The 19859-nt window shown below is 41.3% G+C and overlaps 1 protein-coding gene across 1 annotated transcript in view; it reads right to left on the reverse strand.

The window, feature by feature from the left end:
• Nucleotides 1-19859, reverse strand: part of ATP8A2 (ATPase phospholipid transporting 8A2) — a 589227-nt gene that overhangs the window by 434467 nt on the left and 134901 nt on the right. The window contains exons 3-7 of the mRNA XM_046664988.1: nt 6660-6759; nt 6092-6190; nt 5066-5111; nt 4342-4382; nt 62-135 (exon numbers count right to left, since the gene is read on the reverse strand). Of these exons, the coding sequence (XP_046520944.1) occupies nt 62-135; nt 4342-4382; nt 5066-5111; nt 6092-6190; nt 6660-6759 (360 nt within the window). The remainder of the gene's footprint in view (nt 1-61; nt 136-4341; nt 4383-5065; nt 5112-6091; nt 6191-6659; nt 6760-19859) is intronic.

A 19859-nucleotide genomic window follows, 5' to 3' on the forward strand; every position in this document is an offset into this window, starting at 1 on the left:
ATATAATATTTTATTGTTCTTAACATGTATTTCAAAAATTGTGCCCACGAGCACACCTGACCTTGAGGATAGCAGGACCATGTCTGCTGGAAGATACTGCCCATTGACGACCTTCACAATGTCTCCCACCGTCACCTAGAAAACCAGGGACAAGGACAGAGAAGCGTGAAAGAAAAGAAAGCACAAATGGTGATAAAGGTGGTTAAATATTTAAACAACAAATTACTGTATACCTATGCCATGAAGTTTAAGAGCAAGAAGCTCGAGTTATTTTCCTTAACAAGAAGAAAAGGAAAATTTTTCAACACAAACCAATAGTAATATTGCCTTTTTGCAATGATGCTTAGCAAAAAAACAAAAAAAGAAAAGGAGAGGGAGAAAAGAGATGAGTCAGAACCACCAGCAAGGTCTCGTTTTCTTACCACGCTTCGTCCACGTACAAACACGTGAACATCTCCACAGCTGCACCGGAGGGCAGAACGCGCGGCTCAGGAGCCAGCCTGGCCGCCTGGGTTCAGATCCCCGGCTCGACTCCCTACCAGCTGTGTGTACCTTGAGCAGGTTATGTAAACTCTGTGCCTCAGTTTTCTCATCTACATGATGAGGTTGACAGCACATATCTCATGGGTCATTGTGAGGACCAACTGAGCTAACGCATGTAAATTTTCTCCATTTCACAAATGGGGAAACTGGAGCTCAAAGTGAAATAACTGATCAAGGTCACACAGCCAGTGAGTGTTCGAACCAGGATTCAAAACCAGCCACCTGCCTGGAGGGCCAGAGGTTTGACTGAAAGGTAATACTAGATGCACCCATGAACAGGGCATCTAACGGGTCCCCAGGAACACCACGTAACCCAGCGATTCGTACAGCCTCAGGAAAAGGCCAGAAAGAGTCATGGCCAAAGTCAGAGACCTCCTCAGGAAACAGACTCCATGGGACAGAAGACCCCGAGCCAAGGAAGCAGGCCCGCGTCTGCAGAACACGAGCAGCACAGCGAGAGTCCGTCGATCCTTTAACTACATCCCAGAAGTGCTGGCTGGATGGAACGGCAGCTCTCAGGGCAGGCAGGCCTGGGCTCGAATCCCAGCTTCTCTGGGCTCCCGGCAGGCTCTTCACCTCTCTAAGCGCCAGTGTCCTCACTTGTAAAATGGGGAAGTGCCACCAGTGACCTTTTGGGGGTGATGCAGTGATTAAGGAAGTACACACAAGCACCTGGCAAGACACAGGCACGTGTTACGTATTGGCCTCCACCAGCATGAACAGGCACCACGAGTGTGAAAGTCAAGGATGGCAGGATTCTCTGATGGCACAAGAAGTAAGGCCATTCCTAGTGCACAAACAATTTCAAAATTCAAAACGGGCACTATGTTTCCTGTTTCCTAGCGTAACCTACGTTAGCACTCTCTCAGAAGTCAAGAATACTTGTGGAAAACTACTGGATCCTACGAGCTAGAAGAATGGCCCTGGCGGGCGCCTATATTTAATTTTTTATTAGTAAAAAGGAGGGTTTACCAAAATGTGTGCTACTGGTATTTGAACCACTTATCAAAGTGTGTGGGGAAGGAACTAGGCTCAATGTCAGGAAAGGTGTAAAAGTTAAATTCCAGAACCACTGTACCTGTGCAGTTAGTGTTCAATTCAAAGGCAAAAGAAAGGCATATAGTTAAAGTATATTCCATAACAAAGAGAAGCCAAAAACAGACGCTCCAGAGCTATTTGAACAACCATCAGGACAAAAGCAAGGAACGCTTATGAAAATTGAAAATGTTTTTTAAATATAAAAATATTTTATGTGAATAATTTACGTAAAAAATAAGCAATTAAAAAAACTAGAAAGGAAAATTAGTCATGTTTTCAAAAGAAAAAAGGCAGTGGATTTTTTTTTAAGTCAAAGTGGGAGGACAAGAGAAATTACAGCTTTCACCCCTCTTTATTATCTAAATAAAGAGTATATCTCAGTAACAAAGTACTGAGAAGTTTCATGCATATGAGAAACTTACTTGAATTTTGTTTGAAATGGTTTCTATTTGACATTCTTATGCACAGTTGTCTCTTCACACACTACCTAGAGCAAGAATTCTTAAGGGGGAAAGAGCCCCCTAGACCCCTGAATCCACTAGAGCCTCAGAGGATTTCTGAGCCCTCTTAGTTTGGAAGAATAAGCTCAAAGGTCCTCTCAGAGTTAACCAAAGCTGTCAACATCCGCCCAAGACCTGCCTCTCAGCATCCGCCAACTATCCAGCTATAGCCCGGGGGGAGGTTGACTCGAGCTTCAGTGTTTCAGATTAGAGTTTTATGGCTTTGGGAACCTTAAAGATGCCATTTCCACCTCGCCTGACACCTCTGGCCTGTGTTATCACTGCCCTCTCATCACCTGGCCTCTGCCATAGCTCATCCTCACTCTGAGCAGTTCTGCAGACGTGCCTGGCTTTTCCAGACATCTTAGAGTTCCACTCGGTTACCTCTGTCTTGAATAGCATTTCCCTCTTAAACTGGTTGCCTCCTGTGGATCCTTCCAGAGAACTCTATAGCATCCTGACCCGAATAGGTGGGGCTAGACTAGTTGCCCCTCCCAGATGTTTCCAGGGCCCCTGAAGCATGCCCCTGCGCAGAGCTCAGCCCCTGCACTGCATTCTGTTTAGCTGTCTGTCACTTCCACTACACCAGTATGATCCCTGGACCAGCCCCATCGGCCTCACCTGGGAACCTATTAAAAATACAAAGTCTAGGACTCAAGCCTACAATTACTGAATCAGAAAGCCTGAGAGTGGCCCCAGCACTCTGTGCTGTACCAGGCCTGCAGGGGACCGGGATGCCCAGTGAAGTCTGAGAACCTCTGTGGCAAACTCCTTAAGAGCAGGGGCCTTGCTTTATGCTAACTGGCACCCCCAGGCCTAGCACAGTCTCTGGTACATGCTAAGAGCTGCATTTAAATAAGCAAACAAAATGCACTTTTAACTGAAATAAAAATGCACGTGGCAAAGCATATAACAAGTGTTAGGTTTGCTGTTTTTCCCCTCCGAATGTGTTTAGGAAACAGTACTGAGCTTTAGGAGTCTGCAAGGCCATCAACTCCTGGACCCAGAATTCAGAGATCATCTCTCCACTTTCTGCTGTTTCAAGTACTGTCAATCCAAATCCTTATCATTTTCCACTCCACCCAGTATTAATGCCTTTCTGGGGACAGAGGTGGTAATAGGAACCATAGAGAAACAGAAGTCATTCCTCAGAGCCATGGGAATCCTTGAGTTCCTAGAGCATTGGGAGTATTTCCACCCACAGTGAAGTCAAGAATTTCCAAACACTTGACCAAGAAGCACCACACTTCCAAACGAGAGCGAGGTCCATTAATATTTGCAGTATGGGACACTTCTGGATTGATACCAAGGTTAAGGTGTTATCACAAAACACTATCAAGGGGCTTGATGGTTCTCCTATAGCAAAGCAAAAACAAAACTAAAACTAAAATGAGGGCTGCAGTTACCACGCCACGGGCATTGTGCACACTTAAAAGATCATAGAGACATTTTAAAACATTGCTTATTACATGTTTAACAAGAGAAACTGCTGTAAGTTACCCTTCTAAAACATAGTTTTCTTTTGAAATCATGTTAATCAGCTTTGAATCCTGGATTAAAGAGATTCTTCTCCAAAAAACATCTTGTGACCATTAGGAAGGTCCAGCTAAAACAGAGATTCCCTTAAAAAGCTAATTTTTTTAGATATGAAATACCCAGATGGCATTCTTCTAGATTTTCTATTCATCACTGTAAACAACAAAAGCCCGTCACCTCAAGCCCTCCAGACCTCATGCTCCCAGGAGGGAGGCAAAGCCCTGTTGCGGTCATCAGGGTCTCAACCACCCGCCTCGGGGTCCAAATGGGGTGGCTTCACCCCTGCCCCACCACTGTATATGTAATGGTAACCACAACCCAAACTCTGCCCATCAAAAACATCAGAGGTGAGAATCTCAATAGTTAAAAAAAAAAATCTTTAAAACATTGAATTTAGGTTAAGAGAACAACAGAAGATCAGGGAAAATATTTCTTTAATTGAATTTAGGAACTAGAAAATGCTTTGAGATTTCAGAAATACCCATGAGGAGCAATGAATTTCACCACTCTGAACTGCCACAGTGAGCATCTTCCAGAAGATGCAGAGATCAGAGTGAACAGGCCCCAGGTCCAAGTGAGCCACACAGGAAAACCCCACAGGTGAACCCGACAGAAAAGGAGACGACGTCCGTCCAGACAAACTGTACACTGCAATCAATGCTAGCAATTAACTACAACTGTCCCAACCAAGACCTTCTGGCATATCTTTAAAATTAGTTTTTACCTCTTTCCACATAATGGTATGCCACATACCATTTCTCAACACTGAAAAAGAAAAAAAAAACAATGGATCAGTTAATACCTGTGATAATCGAAATAAAATCAGCTTTCCAAAATCCAAAACGTTCCTTTTAAATTCCACTTATTAATTCCAACATAACACACTCTTACACCTTTATGTCTAACACGGCCATTCCCCAAAATGGAGCTCCAATCTATGCACCTATGCACCATATACGTTAATGTATACACATAAATAAGATGTATGCATACAAGTTAAATCTATTCATATTTATCAAGGAGAAAAAGAAATCACCTTACTGTTACAAGATTTCCCCAAACATACACATACACACACACACATCCTTAACAACACAGAGCTAATATTCTAGAAATCAATATAATATACGTAGATAGAGAGAGGTAGGGGGCAATTATAAACCAAGGATATGAATGCTTTGACTTTTTATGAACGTAAAATATGTCCAGTTCCTGAAAATTACAACCTGTTCTAAAATTCTAAAATACACAAATTCTGTTCAAATCCTAATTAGCAGGGTCCTCCATTTTGTTGGCTTTGTCTGTCATTTTGCTATTTCTTTAAAATATTTTATAAATCATTTCCCCAATTTATCTCAATATCATTAACTACTTATTTAAAATTCCTTAAATGCAGGTCTTACTCTTAAGTTTTCTAAAGGAAAAAGTGACTCAGCCTGGAATCTTACCTATCGTTTTCTTTTTGTTAACTGCATTGTCTGCCTTATGTCGCTTCTGTTAGAGAAAGAAAAAAAGTTCTTAGATTCAAGAGTTCCAAATGAATAACTGAAACAGCAAACAGTAAGATCAGGAGGAAATAGGGGCAAGGAAACCACGCAGCATCAGTGCTAAAGCTCTAGGACTCAGTTCAGCGGTTTGCGGTCCCGACCACTCCTAAGTTTAGGGACTAACGCAGCAAACGTAGGTGTGGTCTACTTCGGCCCAAAGGATTACATTTGGTAATTTTAGTTCTAGCAGTGAACAAGCACTCTGAAGTATGAAACTTCTCACTCCTCCCTTGCTTTAGATCAGATTAAAAGAATTATTCAGAAAGATGAACCCAACAACAAACAATTAAATTCATTTTATTGATAAAGAACTTTTGGGGCAAAGTACCTTTGCTTTGATTTGTATTGCATTAGTTGCTTACCTATTCCCAGAAAAATGTACATAGGTGTTTGAGAGAGCGTGTGTGAGCGTGAGAGAGAGAGAGGAAGGAGGAGAGGGAGAGACAGAGCACAGAGAAAGGGAAGAGCCTGAAAAGAGGACAGAGAGAAATACGCAAGAGAGAGTATGAACGTGGTTGTGGCTGATGAACTTGGAGATACACTGAGAAATGTGTGAGGAGGAAGGAGATGCTTGTAAATTTACCTCAAGCACAGTCAGCACAACGCTGCTATACCAGACAGCAATACAATCCTCCCTTTGCTACCCAAATTAGCAGCTGTAAAGGAGGATGTAAGGAACATCAGTGACAAAAATCAAAGGGACTCCATGGACCCAACAACAGAATCAACAGTTTGCACTAGTCCTGTGTCACAGTCCAGGAATTTATGATACTGCGTACACAGGTTCCCTCCCGAGAAATATCATCCTGAACCTTGAGAAGCCAGTTAGGCTACAGACCAATTCTCTGTCTTAAAAAACCCAGAGCAACAAAAACGTTATAAGTTATATTCAGTACAACGTTTTTATTATCCGAAAGCAAAACTTACAAAATCTTCCACAATCTCTTTGATGCCTGCGATTGTTAAAATAATGATCAATGGCACCAGGGTGGTATATCTTCCTGTTGGAGATACATCGGGAATTTGCTGCAAGATAAGAGACCAAAAGAAGAAAGTTGGCAAATTAAAATCTTCTCCATGAAAAAGAAAATACAGCACTCACCCCTCATTCCTTTGCAGATCTGTTCCATTTGTGTTACACCAAAATAATTATCTTATTTTAAAAACGAAGTATTTTAGTATTTAGTATTTAAGTATTTTACCTATTTTTAAAACTCTATTCAACATTGTTACGTGTTTGAAACAGAAAAAAGGGTAAAAGTACAACCCTGGGGCCATTTTTCAATGCCTCTTTTGCTACCTGCAATTGCCCTTAAGGCCAAGCCTAAAGAGCTCTGCAGAGATCATGTTTGTTCCCGCGAACGGTGACTGGACGCAGGAAGCAAATTACATTCAAGTATTATGACACTTTTTCAGTTAAGTGACCTTTTACCAAAATTTCACTTTGCGTGTATTTAAGGTTATAAATTTTAAGTAACTTTTTACAAAACATTACCTGTAATAAGGCAATGAAGAGGAAGAAGGCATTAGCAGCTCTTCTAATCTGCTCGTACAAGAATCGAGGTAGAAATGTCAGCACGCTGTACTTGGCCGTACTACAGGAGCAGAGAGAATACTAACGTCAGTGATAGACGTAAACTCGAAAACACAAGAAAACAAAAAGTTTCAAAAATTTTACAAGCAATTTTAAAAACAAAATGTTTCGAAACTCAGGACAAGAAAATTGCTGTGCTGGCACCCTCGTAGGAAGCTTCATTTTGTAAAAGGACACACCTGATAAGAAAATCTTCTAACACGATCTTCATTTTCAAACTTTGTCAAGCATGTGTTCACAGTTTACAAACTTTGATTTCACACAGTGTATACAGAAAAATTTACCCACCTTCTAGAGGCTACGTGCTATGAACACAGTAAGCAAATAAAGGATGTTAAAGGAAGATACGTTTCAAGGATCACAAAACAGAAAAAGGTACATGTTCCAAGTACAGTAAGTACAATACAAACACTGAAACCAAGAGTGAGCAGAAGCATCACTCGAGCACGCACACAAGAAAGGAGGAATTATTATTCCAGAACTTGTGACACACCACAATTCTTATTACAAATCCACTGATTCAATGTAGAAATGTGACTCCATAAAACGCCCTGGGTCACAGGCGTGTGAATAACGTTCACCGTGTCCCTTTGGAAACGCCCGCAGATGCTTTATGCTCAACCACACCTAAACAAACTTCACGCCTTCCACACAACCTTTATTTGGCCACCTTTGCTCATACTTCTGCTTCCACCTGAGGCATCCTCTCCCCTCCACACTGTCTCTCCACGACTGAACCATCCTTCCCATCTCACCCTCCCATCCAACCTTCTGTCTTCCAGGAAGTCTGGTCACATTCACAAAGACTCTTCTTCCCCCAAGCCCACAGTAGGACGTTTACACCTACACTATCCAGTCTCTGCTTTGCTTTATATTATATTTCTTTATCTAGCGCCAGAATAGATTCCGGGAACAGTAAGAACGTTTACTTCAACTTCACACATTCCTGGACCATAGCAGATAATCAGTGAACAATGAATAATCCCAAGGCATAAACTGAGAACCTGAAGGGGTAAAATGAACCACACCTCCCCTCCTTTGTCTGCTCAAAGGCTTATCCATAAAAGTACCTGCTCAACTCCTAGCTCACCTTCTGAAGGCATGACTCTGAGTCAAATCTGAATTGAAATATATTCTAGCAAGATTATCTAGCAGGTTTCAAATATACAACCAATTAGAATCACCAAAATAGAAGAGCAGAGGGCTCTGGAGACAGAACACTAGAGGCATATGTACCGTGGTAAGACACGACAGCAACCAATCCTAGAATGACAAAATAAAAAAACCAGTTGACAACTCAAAAATATAGCAGCCTGAGGTCATCAGACGGAGCAGGAAATAGCCCCATGGACCATTTACTGGCACTGCCTCAGAGAGATCATCCCCACGGTACAACAGCCTAAGGTTTCACAGTACACAATGTCTAGTCATCTCCACAGATAGAATTATTTTTAGCCTTCTTCTACTTAAGATATTGTGATATTGTGATTTTTAATAAGAAATATATATATATATATATTCGGTCTTCATCGCCATTTCTGGCACAGAGCTCCTAAAACCTTGGAATTTCCCAAGTGATGAGAGCATAAAGGTAACTTTTGTTATATTAACGAGCTAACTTTTGGACAGCCCCCGGGGAACCTCAGGATGGGGGCTGGTTGCCAGGGAACCAACCATGTGACTGGAGGGTTGGAACTTTCAGATCCATCCCTGACATCTGGGGAGGAGGCCTGAGGTTGAATTGATCACCAACAGCCCATGATTCAATCAATCATACGCATGTAATAAAGGTCCAGAAAAACCCAAAAGGAGGGGGCTCAGAGAGCTTCTGGGTTGATGAACACATGGAGACTTGGGAAGGGTGGCACAGCCAGAGAGGGCATGGCATCTCTGCGCCCTTTCCCACACAGCCTGCCCGCTGCAGCTCTTCCATGTGGATGTTCTTGTGATATCCTTTTATAATAAACTGGTGATCTAGTTCGAAATGTTTCTTGGAATTCTGTGAGCGGCTCTAGAAAACTTATTGAAAACAAGGAGGGAGTAGTTGGAACCTCCAATCTACAGCCTGTTGGTCAGAAGCACAGGTGAGAACTGGCCTTGCAAATGGCCAGTTTGGGGGCGGTGGGGGGTGGGTCTTGTAGTGCTGAGCCTTCAACCTGTGGGATCTGATGCATCCCTAGGTAGCCAGGGTCAGAATTGAGTTGAATTGTAGGACACCCAGCTGGTATCGGAGAATTATTTGGTAATGTGGGGAAACTCCCATACACACCCCCAACTCATTGGAATTGGTGATGAGCATCAGAATCTTTAGGTACTAAACATGTATATGACAAATTATATGAAAACCACTTTTAAAACAGTTCAAAGAATCTGGCACTTGAAGGAGTATCAGTGAATTAGCTAGAAAATTTGCTTAGATGGAGCCCCTATTCATTTGTGTAGCCCTATAGGGGTACTGGGGCCCAGGGCGGCCCACCCCAAAACATCCCACAATGGCATACTGATTATTTTGAATTACCATTTGTTTTGACTTAAAGTTTTGACTCTCCTTTCTCTGTTCCCCCTGAAAGCAGGAAATAAATATCCCATGTGAAAAGTATCCTTCCCCATACCAGGAAATAGAAACATCCTTATCACCAAAGCTACGGGATTCAGGGCTGAGAAGCCCGCACAGGCATATCTCATTTTATCATGCTTTGCTTTACTGTACTTTGCAGACACTGCATTTTCTACAAGACCCTCCACCAGCAAAAAGATTATCACTTGCTGAAGGCTCAGATGATGGTTAGAATTTTTTAGCAATAAAGTATTTTTTAATTAAGGTATATATATTGTTTTCTTAGACATAAGGCTATTGCACATTTAATGGACTACAGCATAGTATAAACATAACGTATATATGCACTGGGAAACCAAAGCATTTGTGTGACCCACTTTACTGCGACGTTCAGTTTATTGCACTGTCTGGAACCAAACCTGTAATATCTCTGAGGTACGCCTGTATAAACAAACCTTGTTACTTTTACTATTTACCACCTCAAGCCTAAATTCTACTTAAATTCCTCACTAATTACATACCCCAAACCTAAGTTTCTTTATCTTGTCAATTCCTCATGAATTTATTGTTTCTTTGTGTAAAAGATATATAATCTGCCTGCTTTGTTCACTCTCTAAGCATTATTTTTTAATGATGATCTCCCATACATACCTATTAAATTGGGTTTTTTTCTCCCATTAATCTGGTCTTGTGTCAATTTTTATTATTAGTTCAGCCATAAGAACTCAAGAGGGGTGGGGGGGGAGCATTTCCCCTCCCTGACAGTTTTAGAGAGGCAGCCAGGAGAACCCACCAACTGAAAAACTGCTTTCTGCCGGGTCTACAGAAGGTTAAGAGATGCCATCTGACAGAAGCTGGCAAAAAAGTAAGTATTTCTTACTATGTCAGCCTCCCAGATTTCTACCTGTGGGATCCAGTGAAGATGAAAGTGGTATGAATCTTTTTTTCTCTCTAAATTTAGATTAGCAGGAGAAATTTGTCAGACTAGTCTCTTGGGCAAAAGTGATTCTGGTAAAGATTTGGCATGAGTGCTCTTGTTTTCTGTTGATCCCATTCGTCCCACAGATGGTCATTGTTTTCTTTTGTCTCCACCAGCCGGAGGATGAACACGCATCTGGGGGTCAGCCCACTAGGCTGCAGACCCGAGCTCAGGGAATCTAAAAACAGTGGGTAAACTTTTGGCTTGATAAGTCAGCCTATTCTGTTAAAAAGGAGGGAGGAATATGTGATTCCCTGTGTTTTGGTATGGCCATTTAAAAACAGGGCCCTCACAGTTCCCACCCTCACTGTCTTTGGCTAGCTCTGGGAGTGAATGCTTTGGATGTCATGAGGGCTGCATCCTTTGCACTCTCGTTTGGGGACGCCACTTGCATCCATGGTTAAGCCATAAAAAAGCTTATTGGTCTGAGTCACTATTAAGATCCTACTCGTCAATGGCCAGATGATAGATCCTTTGAGTTGGAAAAACCACATTCAAAAAATTTTTAGAGAGCTCTGATACTGGTATAACGGCTAGCCATTAAGACTCTCTTAAGACGGAGGACAGAAATTAGAACAAAACTCAAAGTCCATTCAGACCCTTTCCTATTTGTCTTCAGACATTTGCAGATAGTGTAAAAGATCAGGACACTGAAAATACAACTGTCTGGCACTTAAGAAGAAACAGAAAAAAAAATAATATAACACATAAACTTCGAAACTCCCTAATGAGATAAAATAAAAATTTAGACTTGAAACAAAAATCCAGTGCAAAATTCCCTTCTTAAAATATGGCCACAACTGCCTTTTAAAACTTCTCTTTCCTACAAGATTTACAGGGAGCACTGCAGCCTAACCTCTAAAAGTATGCAGGTGACTGATGGAAACGCTGAAGGCCAGAAAATGAATTCAGCAGAAGTTCCTGGGACAGCCAGCAGGGTGCGCTGTGCTGGCTCTATAAGCAGGCTCTGCCAACTTCAGGCCTTCCTATGAAGCATCCTTTGCAGATATATCCTAGAACCTCCTCCCAGGGAATTCATGCCCTGGACAACAGCCCTCTTACCTCCACTCACTGGCCATGCTATGACGCCCAGTCAAGAGAGAAAAAGAAAGTTTCACATTGCCCTTTCCTTTCCAGATCCTGACCCTTTGGTCGTTGACTCTTTCTCTCCCAGTGATATCTATTGCGTTCTTGCTTGTCTTGTTTTGTGTCCTAAGGGTTTGGCTTGGCTTTCCGCTTGCCTGGAATGTGCAGGCTGTTGGTTCTCCCTTTTGGCTATCTTTAAGAGTAACTCTGGACCTTGTTTGGTCAAGTTAACTAAAATTAAATAAATGGTTATTTTAAGAATTTTTTAAAAATAAGCTTTAATATCAATAGTGTATTTAAGAAGAACTGGAACTTAATTTTCTTTTCATATCTTGAAAGAACAAAGTTTTCTTGGATTATTTATCTGGTCCCAGTAAAAGATTATGAAAGGAAAACAAAGATTTTATGTTTTATCACAGTAATTTTCTGTGCTTTACTAGATCTTTGATTACTGAAGAAAACTGAATCTTCTCAACAGTAAGAGCTAAGTTTTACTAACAGCTACATAATCTTCTGTATTTGCCTTTAAAATCTTTATCATCACTTTGGTTGAATAAATAGGTATTGTTTCACAGTAACCTATGATCCTATTTGACCAATGTTTTAAAACTTCTTTGATATTTTTGACAAACTTCCCAAAATCAGATTCTAAATAAAATCTCTTTTTTGACCAGGAACATTCCAAAAAGTTTGTTAAACTAATTAGGCATATTTGATACGATAAATTACACTGGAAGCATCATCAAGTAAGAAGTAGCATAACGTCTTCTTTAGTTGTATTTGTACAGGTATATGTGTTCTAGAAATTATGTGAGATTCCTAAAAATCTGATATGTCCTGGTGTAACATATTAGTCATAATTTTAGTTATCTTAAAATATTGTATATCACAAAAATAACCAAATTTCTTTGTCAACTGTATTATAATGAACTATTTTAAAGTCTTTTGCCATTTATAGTTACTCTGATGCTTTTGCAAAATGCTTCATAGATAAGAAACTCATAAAACTGAACTTGAGGGCCAGCCCAGTGGCATAGTGGTTAAGTTTGGGCACTCCGCTTCCGCGGCCCAGGGTTCACAGGTTCAGATCCTGGATGCAGACCTACACACTGCTTATCAAGCCATGCTGTGGCAGGCATCCCACATATAAAATAGAGGAAGATGGGCACAGATGTTAGCTCAGGGCTAATCCTCCTCACCAAAGAAAAAAAAGAACCGGCGCTCTGTCATCAAAAATTGAGGCTCACACTAAAAGGACTGAATCTGAGCATCAGGAAAATGTCCCAGCTGACTTTCATGCAGAGGTGGCAACAACAGAATCTGTAAAGATTGTGGCACGTGCGGATGAAGTTCATTCTGCTTCTGCAAAAAAATGACCCCTCATTGTCAAGCTGTTGCCATCCAGATGTCCTCGTAGCATGGCAACAGCCTGCTCCTGAATCAGAGAAATTAAGATGGGTGAACAATGGCTGTAAATTAAACAGTTGGGGCTAAGGGAAACCCAAGATGGCTGCTTGGTTCTTCCCAGCTCCCTGGCAAACCCCATTTATTGGATTTTGCATTTCTTCACCCACCATAGGAAAAACTATTTTTGTCTCCAGAGGCCTCCGAACTCCTCCCCCTGGGTCCTTTGAGCATCTGCAGCTGAACTTCACTCAATTGCCACTTAGTAGGGATCATCAATATGTTGTCATTAGTGTATGTATGTTTTCCAGATGGGTTGAAGTCTTCCCCTGCCACAAAGCTGACATCCTCACAGTGGTAAAGAAACTGTTAAAAAGTACATTTGCAAGTTGGTGTATGGCTTCCACAATCTCCAACGACCGAGGCACCCACTCCACTGGGCAAATCATACGAGCTTTAACAAAAACCTGGCAAACTTCTCAGAATTGTCACTGTTCCTATCACTCGAATCATCAGGCAAAGTGGAGAGAACTAAAGGAAAAACTGGATTCAAGCAGAACAAGAATTAATTACATGGGACTAACTGAGCTGATGAGGATGATTATAATTTCTATGACTTTTTGTCTGAAATATTACTATTCTCTTTTAATCTTTTGTTTTTCCAAATTTAAGGAAGCCTCTCTTTCTTTTCTCTTAAGCTATCCATGACTTAAGGCAATTTGATGAATTATACCTTTGTAAGCAGAACTGAAACAAATTTTCTCCCTTCCTGAGCTCTCCAGAATTCAGAAACTCTCAGTGAGTGTTCTTATTTTCAGGACAATATATTTTTTTGCATAAATTCAATAAGAAACTGTTCTCCTTGTAACAGGACACAATTGGAAACACTGGTTATATTACCAAGGCTTTGACTGGAATGTCATGTTTGAGAGAGCCATGCATGAACTCAGATATGACCAAACAGCTTTAAGGTACTAAGATTGACTCTATCAAGCCAATAAAGCCCTTTGGAAAAACAGCCTGGTACGTTACACACAGGGTTCCTGACAGCCTAACCGGGTGGGAAAAGAAGTGCAGGTGCAGGAACCTAAAGATACGTTGCAAGTCTTAACAAGGGAGGAATTCACCCAAATCTACAGGTATCGCAGGCGGAGTCTGATGGCAAGTATTTGGTTTGGCTTCTTAGCCTCAAGAAACTGTTAAAAGTTCAATCTAGAGATTCCTTGTGAAAAGTTCCCACAAAGCAAATTTTAAAAAGCCTATATGATCAATCGCTCCTCTTGCTGTACTTATGTAAATAACTAGGACAAGTTTATTAAACTAGACATTTTGCAAACAAATTAGTTTTAATTTGAATATATTTGGTAAAAATGAGGGTAATTTAGAGAGAAAAATTATGTTTCAGTAGAAACTATAATATACACTTATTAGATTGTATTATATTATTATAGGATATTATATTATTATAGGATATTAGATTCTAGTGCTGTTAATTTTCCTTAAAGTTTTGTTATTTACCTAAAAACTGGACTGGATCCTAAATTCTTCCAGTTTCCACCAAAATCTGACTACAACTCTCCAAACTAATATTTCCAATTTTCTCTTATCTTTTTAAACTTAGAATCATTGAGAACTAAAGTCGCCCTTTTCTCTAAAGCCCTGCAAACCGAAGCTGAACAACTTAACGTCAACCGAAAGGGCCCACGACAGCCAGTGTTCGGTCCTTGTGCTGCTGGTGTGCGAGTCAGCAGGAAGTTTACCTGAACACTCGATGACATCATCACGGATATTTCAAACTGCAGAAGATGCTTTGACCCTGACATCTAGAAACCTTCTCGACTGCCTGCCCGCTAGGCTCAGAAACTGGTTTATAATTTGCTCCAACCATTAACCTTTGTTTTTGTTTCCACAGAAATGCCTCTTACTAAACACCTGATGGCTTGCAGCACAGATCTAACTTTGGGAGCATCACTGCCTCCTGAAATGAGACACAACTGTTTAACCGAACTGATCTATTTTTAAGACTAAAAGGTTAATTCAATGAAATAATAAAGTAATCTATCAGCTCAACTTTTAACATGTGAACCTTCCAGGGAAGTTTCAGAGGAGGGAATTGTTGGGGCCAAGGCAGGCTGCCTCAAAATATCCCACGATGCCATATTGATTATTTTGAATTAAAGTTACTTAACTTAAAGTTTTACCCTCCTCTCTCTGTTCCCCCTAAAAGCAGGAAACTAATCTCCCACCTGAAAGGTACCCTCCTCATACCAGGAGATAGTGACATCCTCATCACCAGAGCTAGGGAATTCAATGCTGAGATGCCTGTATAAGCAAATCTTGTTACTTTTACTAATTTACTACTTCACACCTAAACTCTGCTTAAATTCCTCACTAACTACATACACCAAATCTAAGTTTCTCTGTCCCGTCAATTCCTCACAAATTCATTTTTCCTTTTGTATAAAAAAGAAAGATATATAAACTGCTTGCTTTATTCACTCTCTGAGTATCAGTTTTTATAATGATGTCTTGTGTGTACATATTAAATTGGTTTTTCTCCTAATAATCTGGTCTTGTGTCACTTTTATTATAAGTCCAGCCATAAGAACTCAAGAAGGGTAGAGGGGCAAATTTCCCCCTTGCTGACAGGGATAATAGTATGTCACTGTAACAATTTGCCAGGCAAAATAGCTGACACTAAGCTCATTAGAGAGTAGGAAAAATACATCAAACTCATGTATGTGGTAGCTCATGGTACGCAGTTTTCTTCACCACAGCTTAGAGGACAAGTTAAATGCAATTTCACACATTCCTTTTAGCAACACTCTCAAATACTCACTCAGCAAGGAGTTCTGGATTATTGGAAGTGGAAGACAACAAAATGTCCTAAGGAGGTTGTTCAAGTCTTCATAAACAGCTTAATTCATTTATCCTTTAAGAGTTCTTTAAACTAACCCACAGGAAAAAGCAAGAGCGAGTGAGACCACTAAATGCAAAGGCCTCCCCAGTGGGCCCTCTGCCACCCCCACTGACAATGGACATCACTGCACGCCCAAGAGTCACCCAGAGGATGTGCCGATGGACAGCAAAACCTATGGTCCTCCCCACCTGGCATCAACTCCTGATGCTTTGCCAACCATCCTTCCCAAATTACATTCCGGAAATCTTGAATGCAAAAATTCTTGTTGATAAACAGGGCCCGTCAATGCTAAGATATGACCTCCTCATTGGAAATTTTCGTTTCATTTTACTGAACTACTAAATTTTTACCAGTTACAAACAAAAGGTTAATAAGCTCATTTTAAAACTGACATTTTTAATTTCAGCACTTCTCCTATTTCTTAGTCTACAGCTGGAAAAAGGTACCACACACTGCCTTATCTCACAGCCTATCCCCAGAATGCAGTAATTGGACATGGACCAGTGCTATTCGTGCTATAACTGTTGACAGCACTGCGTTACAGCTCACATGGGCTTTTTCAGCATATTATTTATAATACCCATTCAATAAGAATAATGGTTTAGGTTCTAATCAATCAACTTATAAATAGGGCATTGAACATAAGGTCATAAATTAGAGACTCCCTATAATTCCTATTAAACAGCATGAGTGTCTCATTCTTATCATATTTCGAAATCTGTTTTTTGCTCAATGCATTATTCAATGAATAGCTGTGCACACAAAGCAGCTTCTTTCATACAGAAATGTGGCCTGAGAAGAAGAAAACAGAGAGAAGATAACATTTTGAGCTCAGAGCTTGCTGCCAGGCAAATCTTTCAGTGTGGAGAACTCTCAGATAAGCAGTTCCAAATGCAAGACACTGATATTTTTAGCTAATATCTTTAAATGTGGCACCACTGAAAAGTATGTTTTATTCTATTCCTTCAAAAGAAAACGTGAACTTTATGATATAAAATGAAATGAAAATGAGTTGTGAGACTCTTATTCAACGTTGCACTGCAAATCTCAAAAGATCATTTTCAATGATATTCTCCATCTTCAGTAAAAAGAAACCACAAATATTTATTATGAAAATGCCTGGCCTAAAGGCAAACGAGCACAGGAGTCGCGATGAGCCTGACTCTCCCGCTGACCCAGAAGAGAAGCTGACAGCTCCGAATCTACTGGATCACACCCCTTCGGCCCTTCACTCAGAATTCAATACATTCCTCCCAAACACAGGGAAATAAATCCTACCAAAAGGGCAAGTTTAAGCCTCTCCCAGGTTCTGGCATTCTACAAGTCACACAAGACGCGAGGGGACTCTGAAATTGAGTTATCAAAACAGAAGCGCCTGAACCGTCCTGCTGACGCCCTGCACGTCGCTGCCCTCCGTCCGGAGGCAGCGGGACCGCTGGCTGCAAGGGGAGGTCATCGCAACTAGTCCTTGAGGGCACTTCCTGGGCAGGCAGCGTCCAGGAGCTGCACCAGTGAGGGAGACCTACGTAGCCCGAGGCAGTCGGATTGGGAGACCAGCAGGGGCCGAGGCGAGGAGCACACGGTTCCCAGGTGTGGAAGGCGCAGACACTGCATCTAGGGCTGGATATACTGCAAGGCTGTCAGTCCTCTGGGTTGCAAAGAGCCGAAGGAGTTTAGCTATCAAAAACCCAAGACAAGCTGTATCATTTTATTTTTGTGAATTTCTCACATAATTGCAAAACTTTATTCTAATGTTTAATTTTAATGGACATTTTTCTGTTAGGTTTTGTGAACTTTTCTGTAGGCACGATCAACTAAATGTACAGCTCAGTTTTTCATAAAGTGAACACACCCCTGTAGTTGTCTACTTGAAATTTAACACAGAGAGATGCAGAAAAGAAGTCTCTATGTGTGGGATTCTAACAGCAATTAAGGCCCGGTCTAAAGGCTACCTAGCTTCTGATTCACGATTGTAAAATGGACACACACAGTTATCACCTCCGCCTACTCAGGCATCACTAAAATAGTAGAAAGAAATTAAAAACATACAGTCCCATTTCTAAAACTAGGAAGGAATCATCAGCCAAGAATTTTCTTTTCTTCTTTTGGCAAGAAAGTTGTCTGCATGCCTTGAAGGTACCTTCTGAGTATGAGCTGCGACCAGAGAGGAAGCTGCAGAGGAAGGGCCCTGGGCAGCAAGCCGGAGAGAAGCAGTTTTCCTTTCAGATTATTTTCTGAGAAGTAATTCAGTTCTAGCAAGAAGGTCACTGTGTTAGTCGGGGTTCTCCAGAGAAACAGAACCAACCGGATGCACAAGTAGAGGGGAATGAGATTTCTTACAAATGGACTCACACAATTATAGTCCGACAAGTCCCAAGATCTGCAATCAGCAAGCTGGAGGCCCGGAGAGCCGATGGTGGAGTTCCAGTCCAAATGCAGGAAAAAGACCACGACACAGGAGTTTCCCTCTTACTCTGCCACTCCTTCTATACAGGCCTGCAGTGGATTGGATGAGGCCCACCCACATGGGGAGGGTAAGCTGCTTTACTCAGTCTCTGATTCAAATGTCAATATCATCCAAAATCACCCTTACAGAAACACCCGAAATAATGTTTGACCAAATATCTGCATGCTCCATGGCCCAATCAAGTTGAAACCTAGAATTCGCCATCACCATCACGGGTGGGCAGAGGACAGCACAAGCTCGGTATGTCGGAGGGGTCTGTGGACAGGAAGAGAGAGGCTTGTCTGCAAGGCAGAGGAGGCTCATGAAGTGGAGACTTCAACGATGGAAGAGGGACTGAAAGCAAAGGGAAATATTTAAAGTCTCTACACAGAGGAGCTGAGCGGGGAGGTCAGAGTTAAGAGTCCGGAGAAACTTCATGAGATAAACTATAAACGGCTAAAAGCAAAGGCTTAAGAAAAGAAGCTTTGTTCCTCTCTCATCAGCCCCCTTGCTCCTTGCTGCACAGAAACTTTACACAGCCAGATTGCTACAGCCAGGCCAGAGACCCCAAGATTACCCCTGGGCAACCACTGAAACCTCGCCGGAGGACAGGAAAAATCCTCCACGTACTCGCGTTTGAAAGTCCTTCACCTAAAAGCAAAGCTTGCTGTCTGACCTATACCCACAGAGCACCCCCTCAGTCTGCTTTGCTCTCCCTTCAAAAAATTACCAGATATGGGTAGAAAGAGATTCAAAAGTGAAAACAGAAAAAAAGGGGGAGACTTGAGGAAACAGACAATGCAGCAAACTTTAAAAGACTACTTTTAAAAATGCTAACATCTTCAGAATTATAGGATGATAATACATTCACATAAAACAAGAGTAAAATGCTGTTTTTAAAAAGTAACAGAATACGGGGCCAGCCCGGTGGCGCAGCGGTTAAGAGCACACGTTCCACTTCGGCGGCCCGGGGTTCACTGGTTCAGATCCTGGGTGTGGACATGGCACCGCACCGCTTGGCAAGCCATGCTGTGGTAGGCATCCCATGTATAAAGTAGACGAAGATGGGCACGGATGTTAGCTCAGGGCCAGTCTTCCTCAACGAAAAGAGGAGGATTGGCAGCAGATGTTAGCTCAGGGCTAATCTTCCTCAAAAAGTAACAGAATAAAGGAGCTAATAAGAATTAGAAGTGTGATAGTCTAACTAACATAATGCAATCAGAGGAATGAAAAATAAAAGTGAGTAAATCTCCAAAAACATAGAACAAAAACTGACATGAAAAAGAAAAGAAAAGAGATCTGAGAGAGCCAATATGAGAGTCCATATCCAACCACTGAGTTCTGCAGAAAACAGAGACAGAGAACATTTAAAAAGTTACACAAGTAAATTTCCTAGAATTCTAAGAAATAAAGTTTCTGATTGAAGGGCTTCACCAAGTACCCAAAACAAGAAGAGACCTATACCAAAATTTTGAAATTATAAATACTTTTTTAAAATACAAGATTGTAAAAGGACCTTTCTTATAAAGGGGGGGGGGGGAATCTATACGACATTGAACATCTTAAGAGCAGCATGGACAGCTAGATTATAGAACATTAGATTTCTATACCCAGCCAAACGACCAGACACTCAAATTTACTTTTCGCGTAAGCTTTCTTAGGAAACTACTTACTGCAAGATGCGCTCCAACAGTGCTAGAGATTGATCA

The sequence above is a fragment of the Equus quagga genome, chromosome 6 (genome assembly GCF_021613505.1).
Source record: "Equus quagga isolate Etosha38 chromosome 6, UCLA_HA_Equagga_1.0, whole genome shotgun sequence".
Taxonomy (NCBI): Eukaryota; Metazoa; Chordata; class Mammalia; order Perissodactyla; family Equidae; genus Equus; species Equus quagga.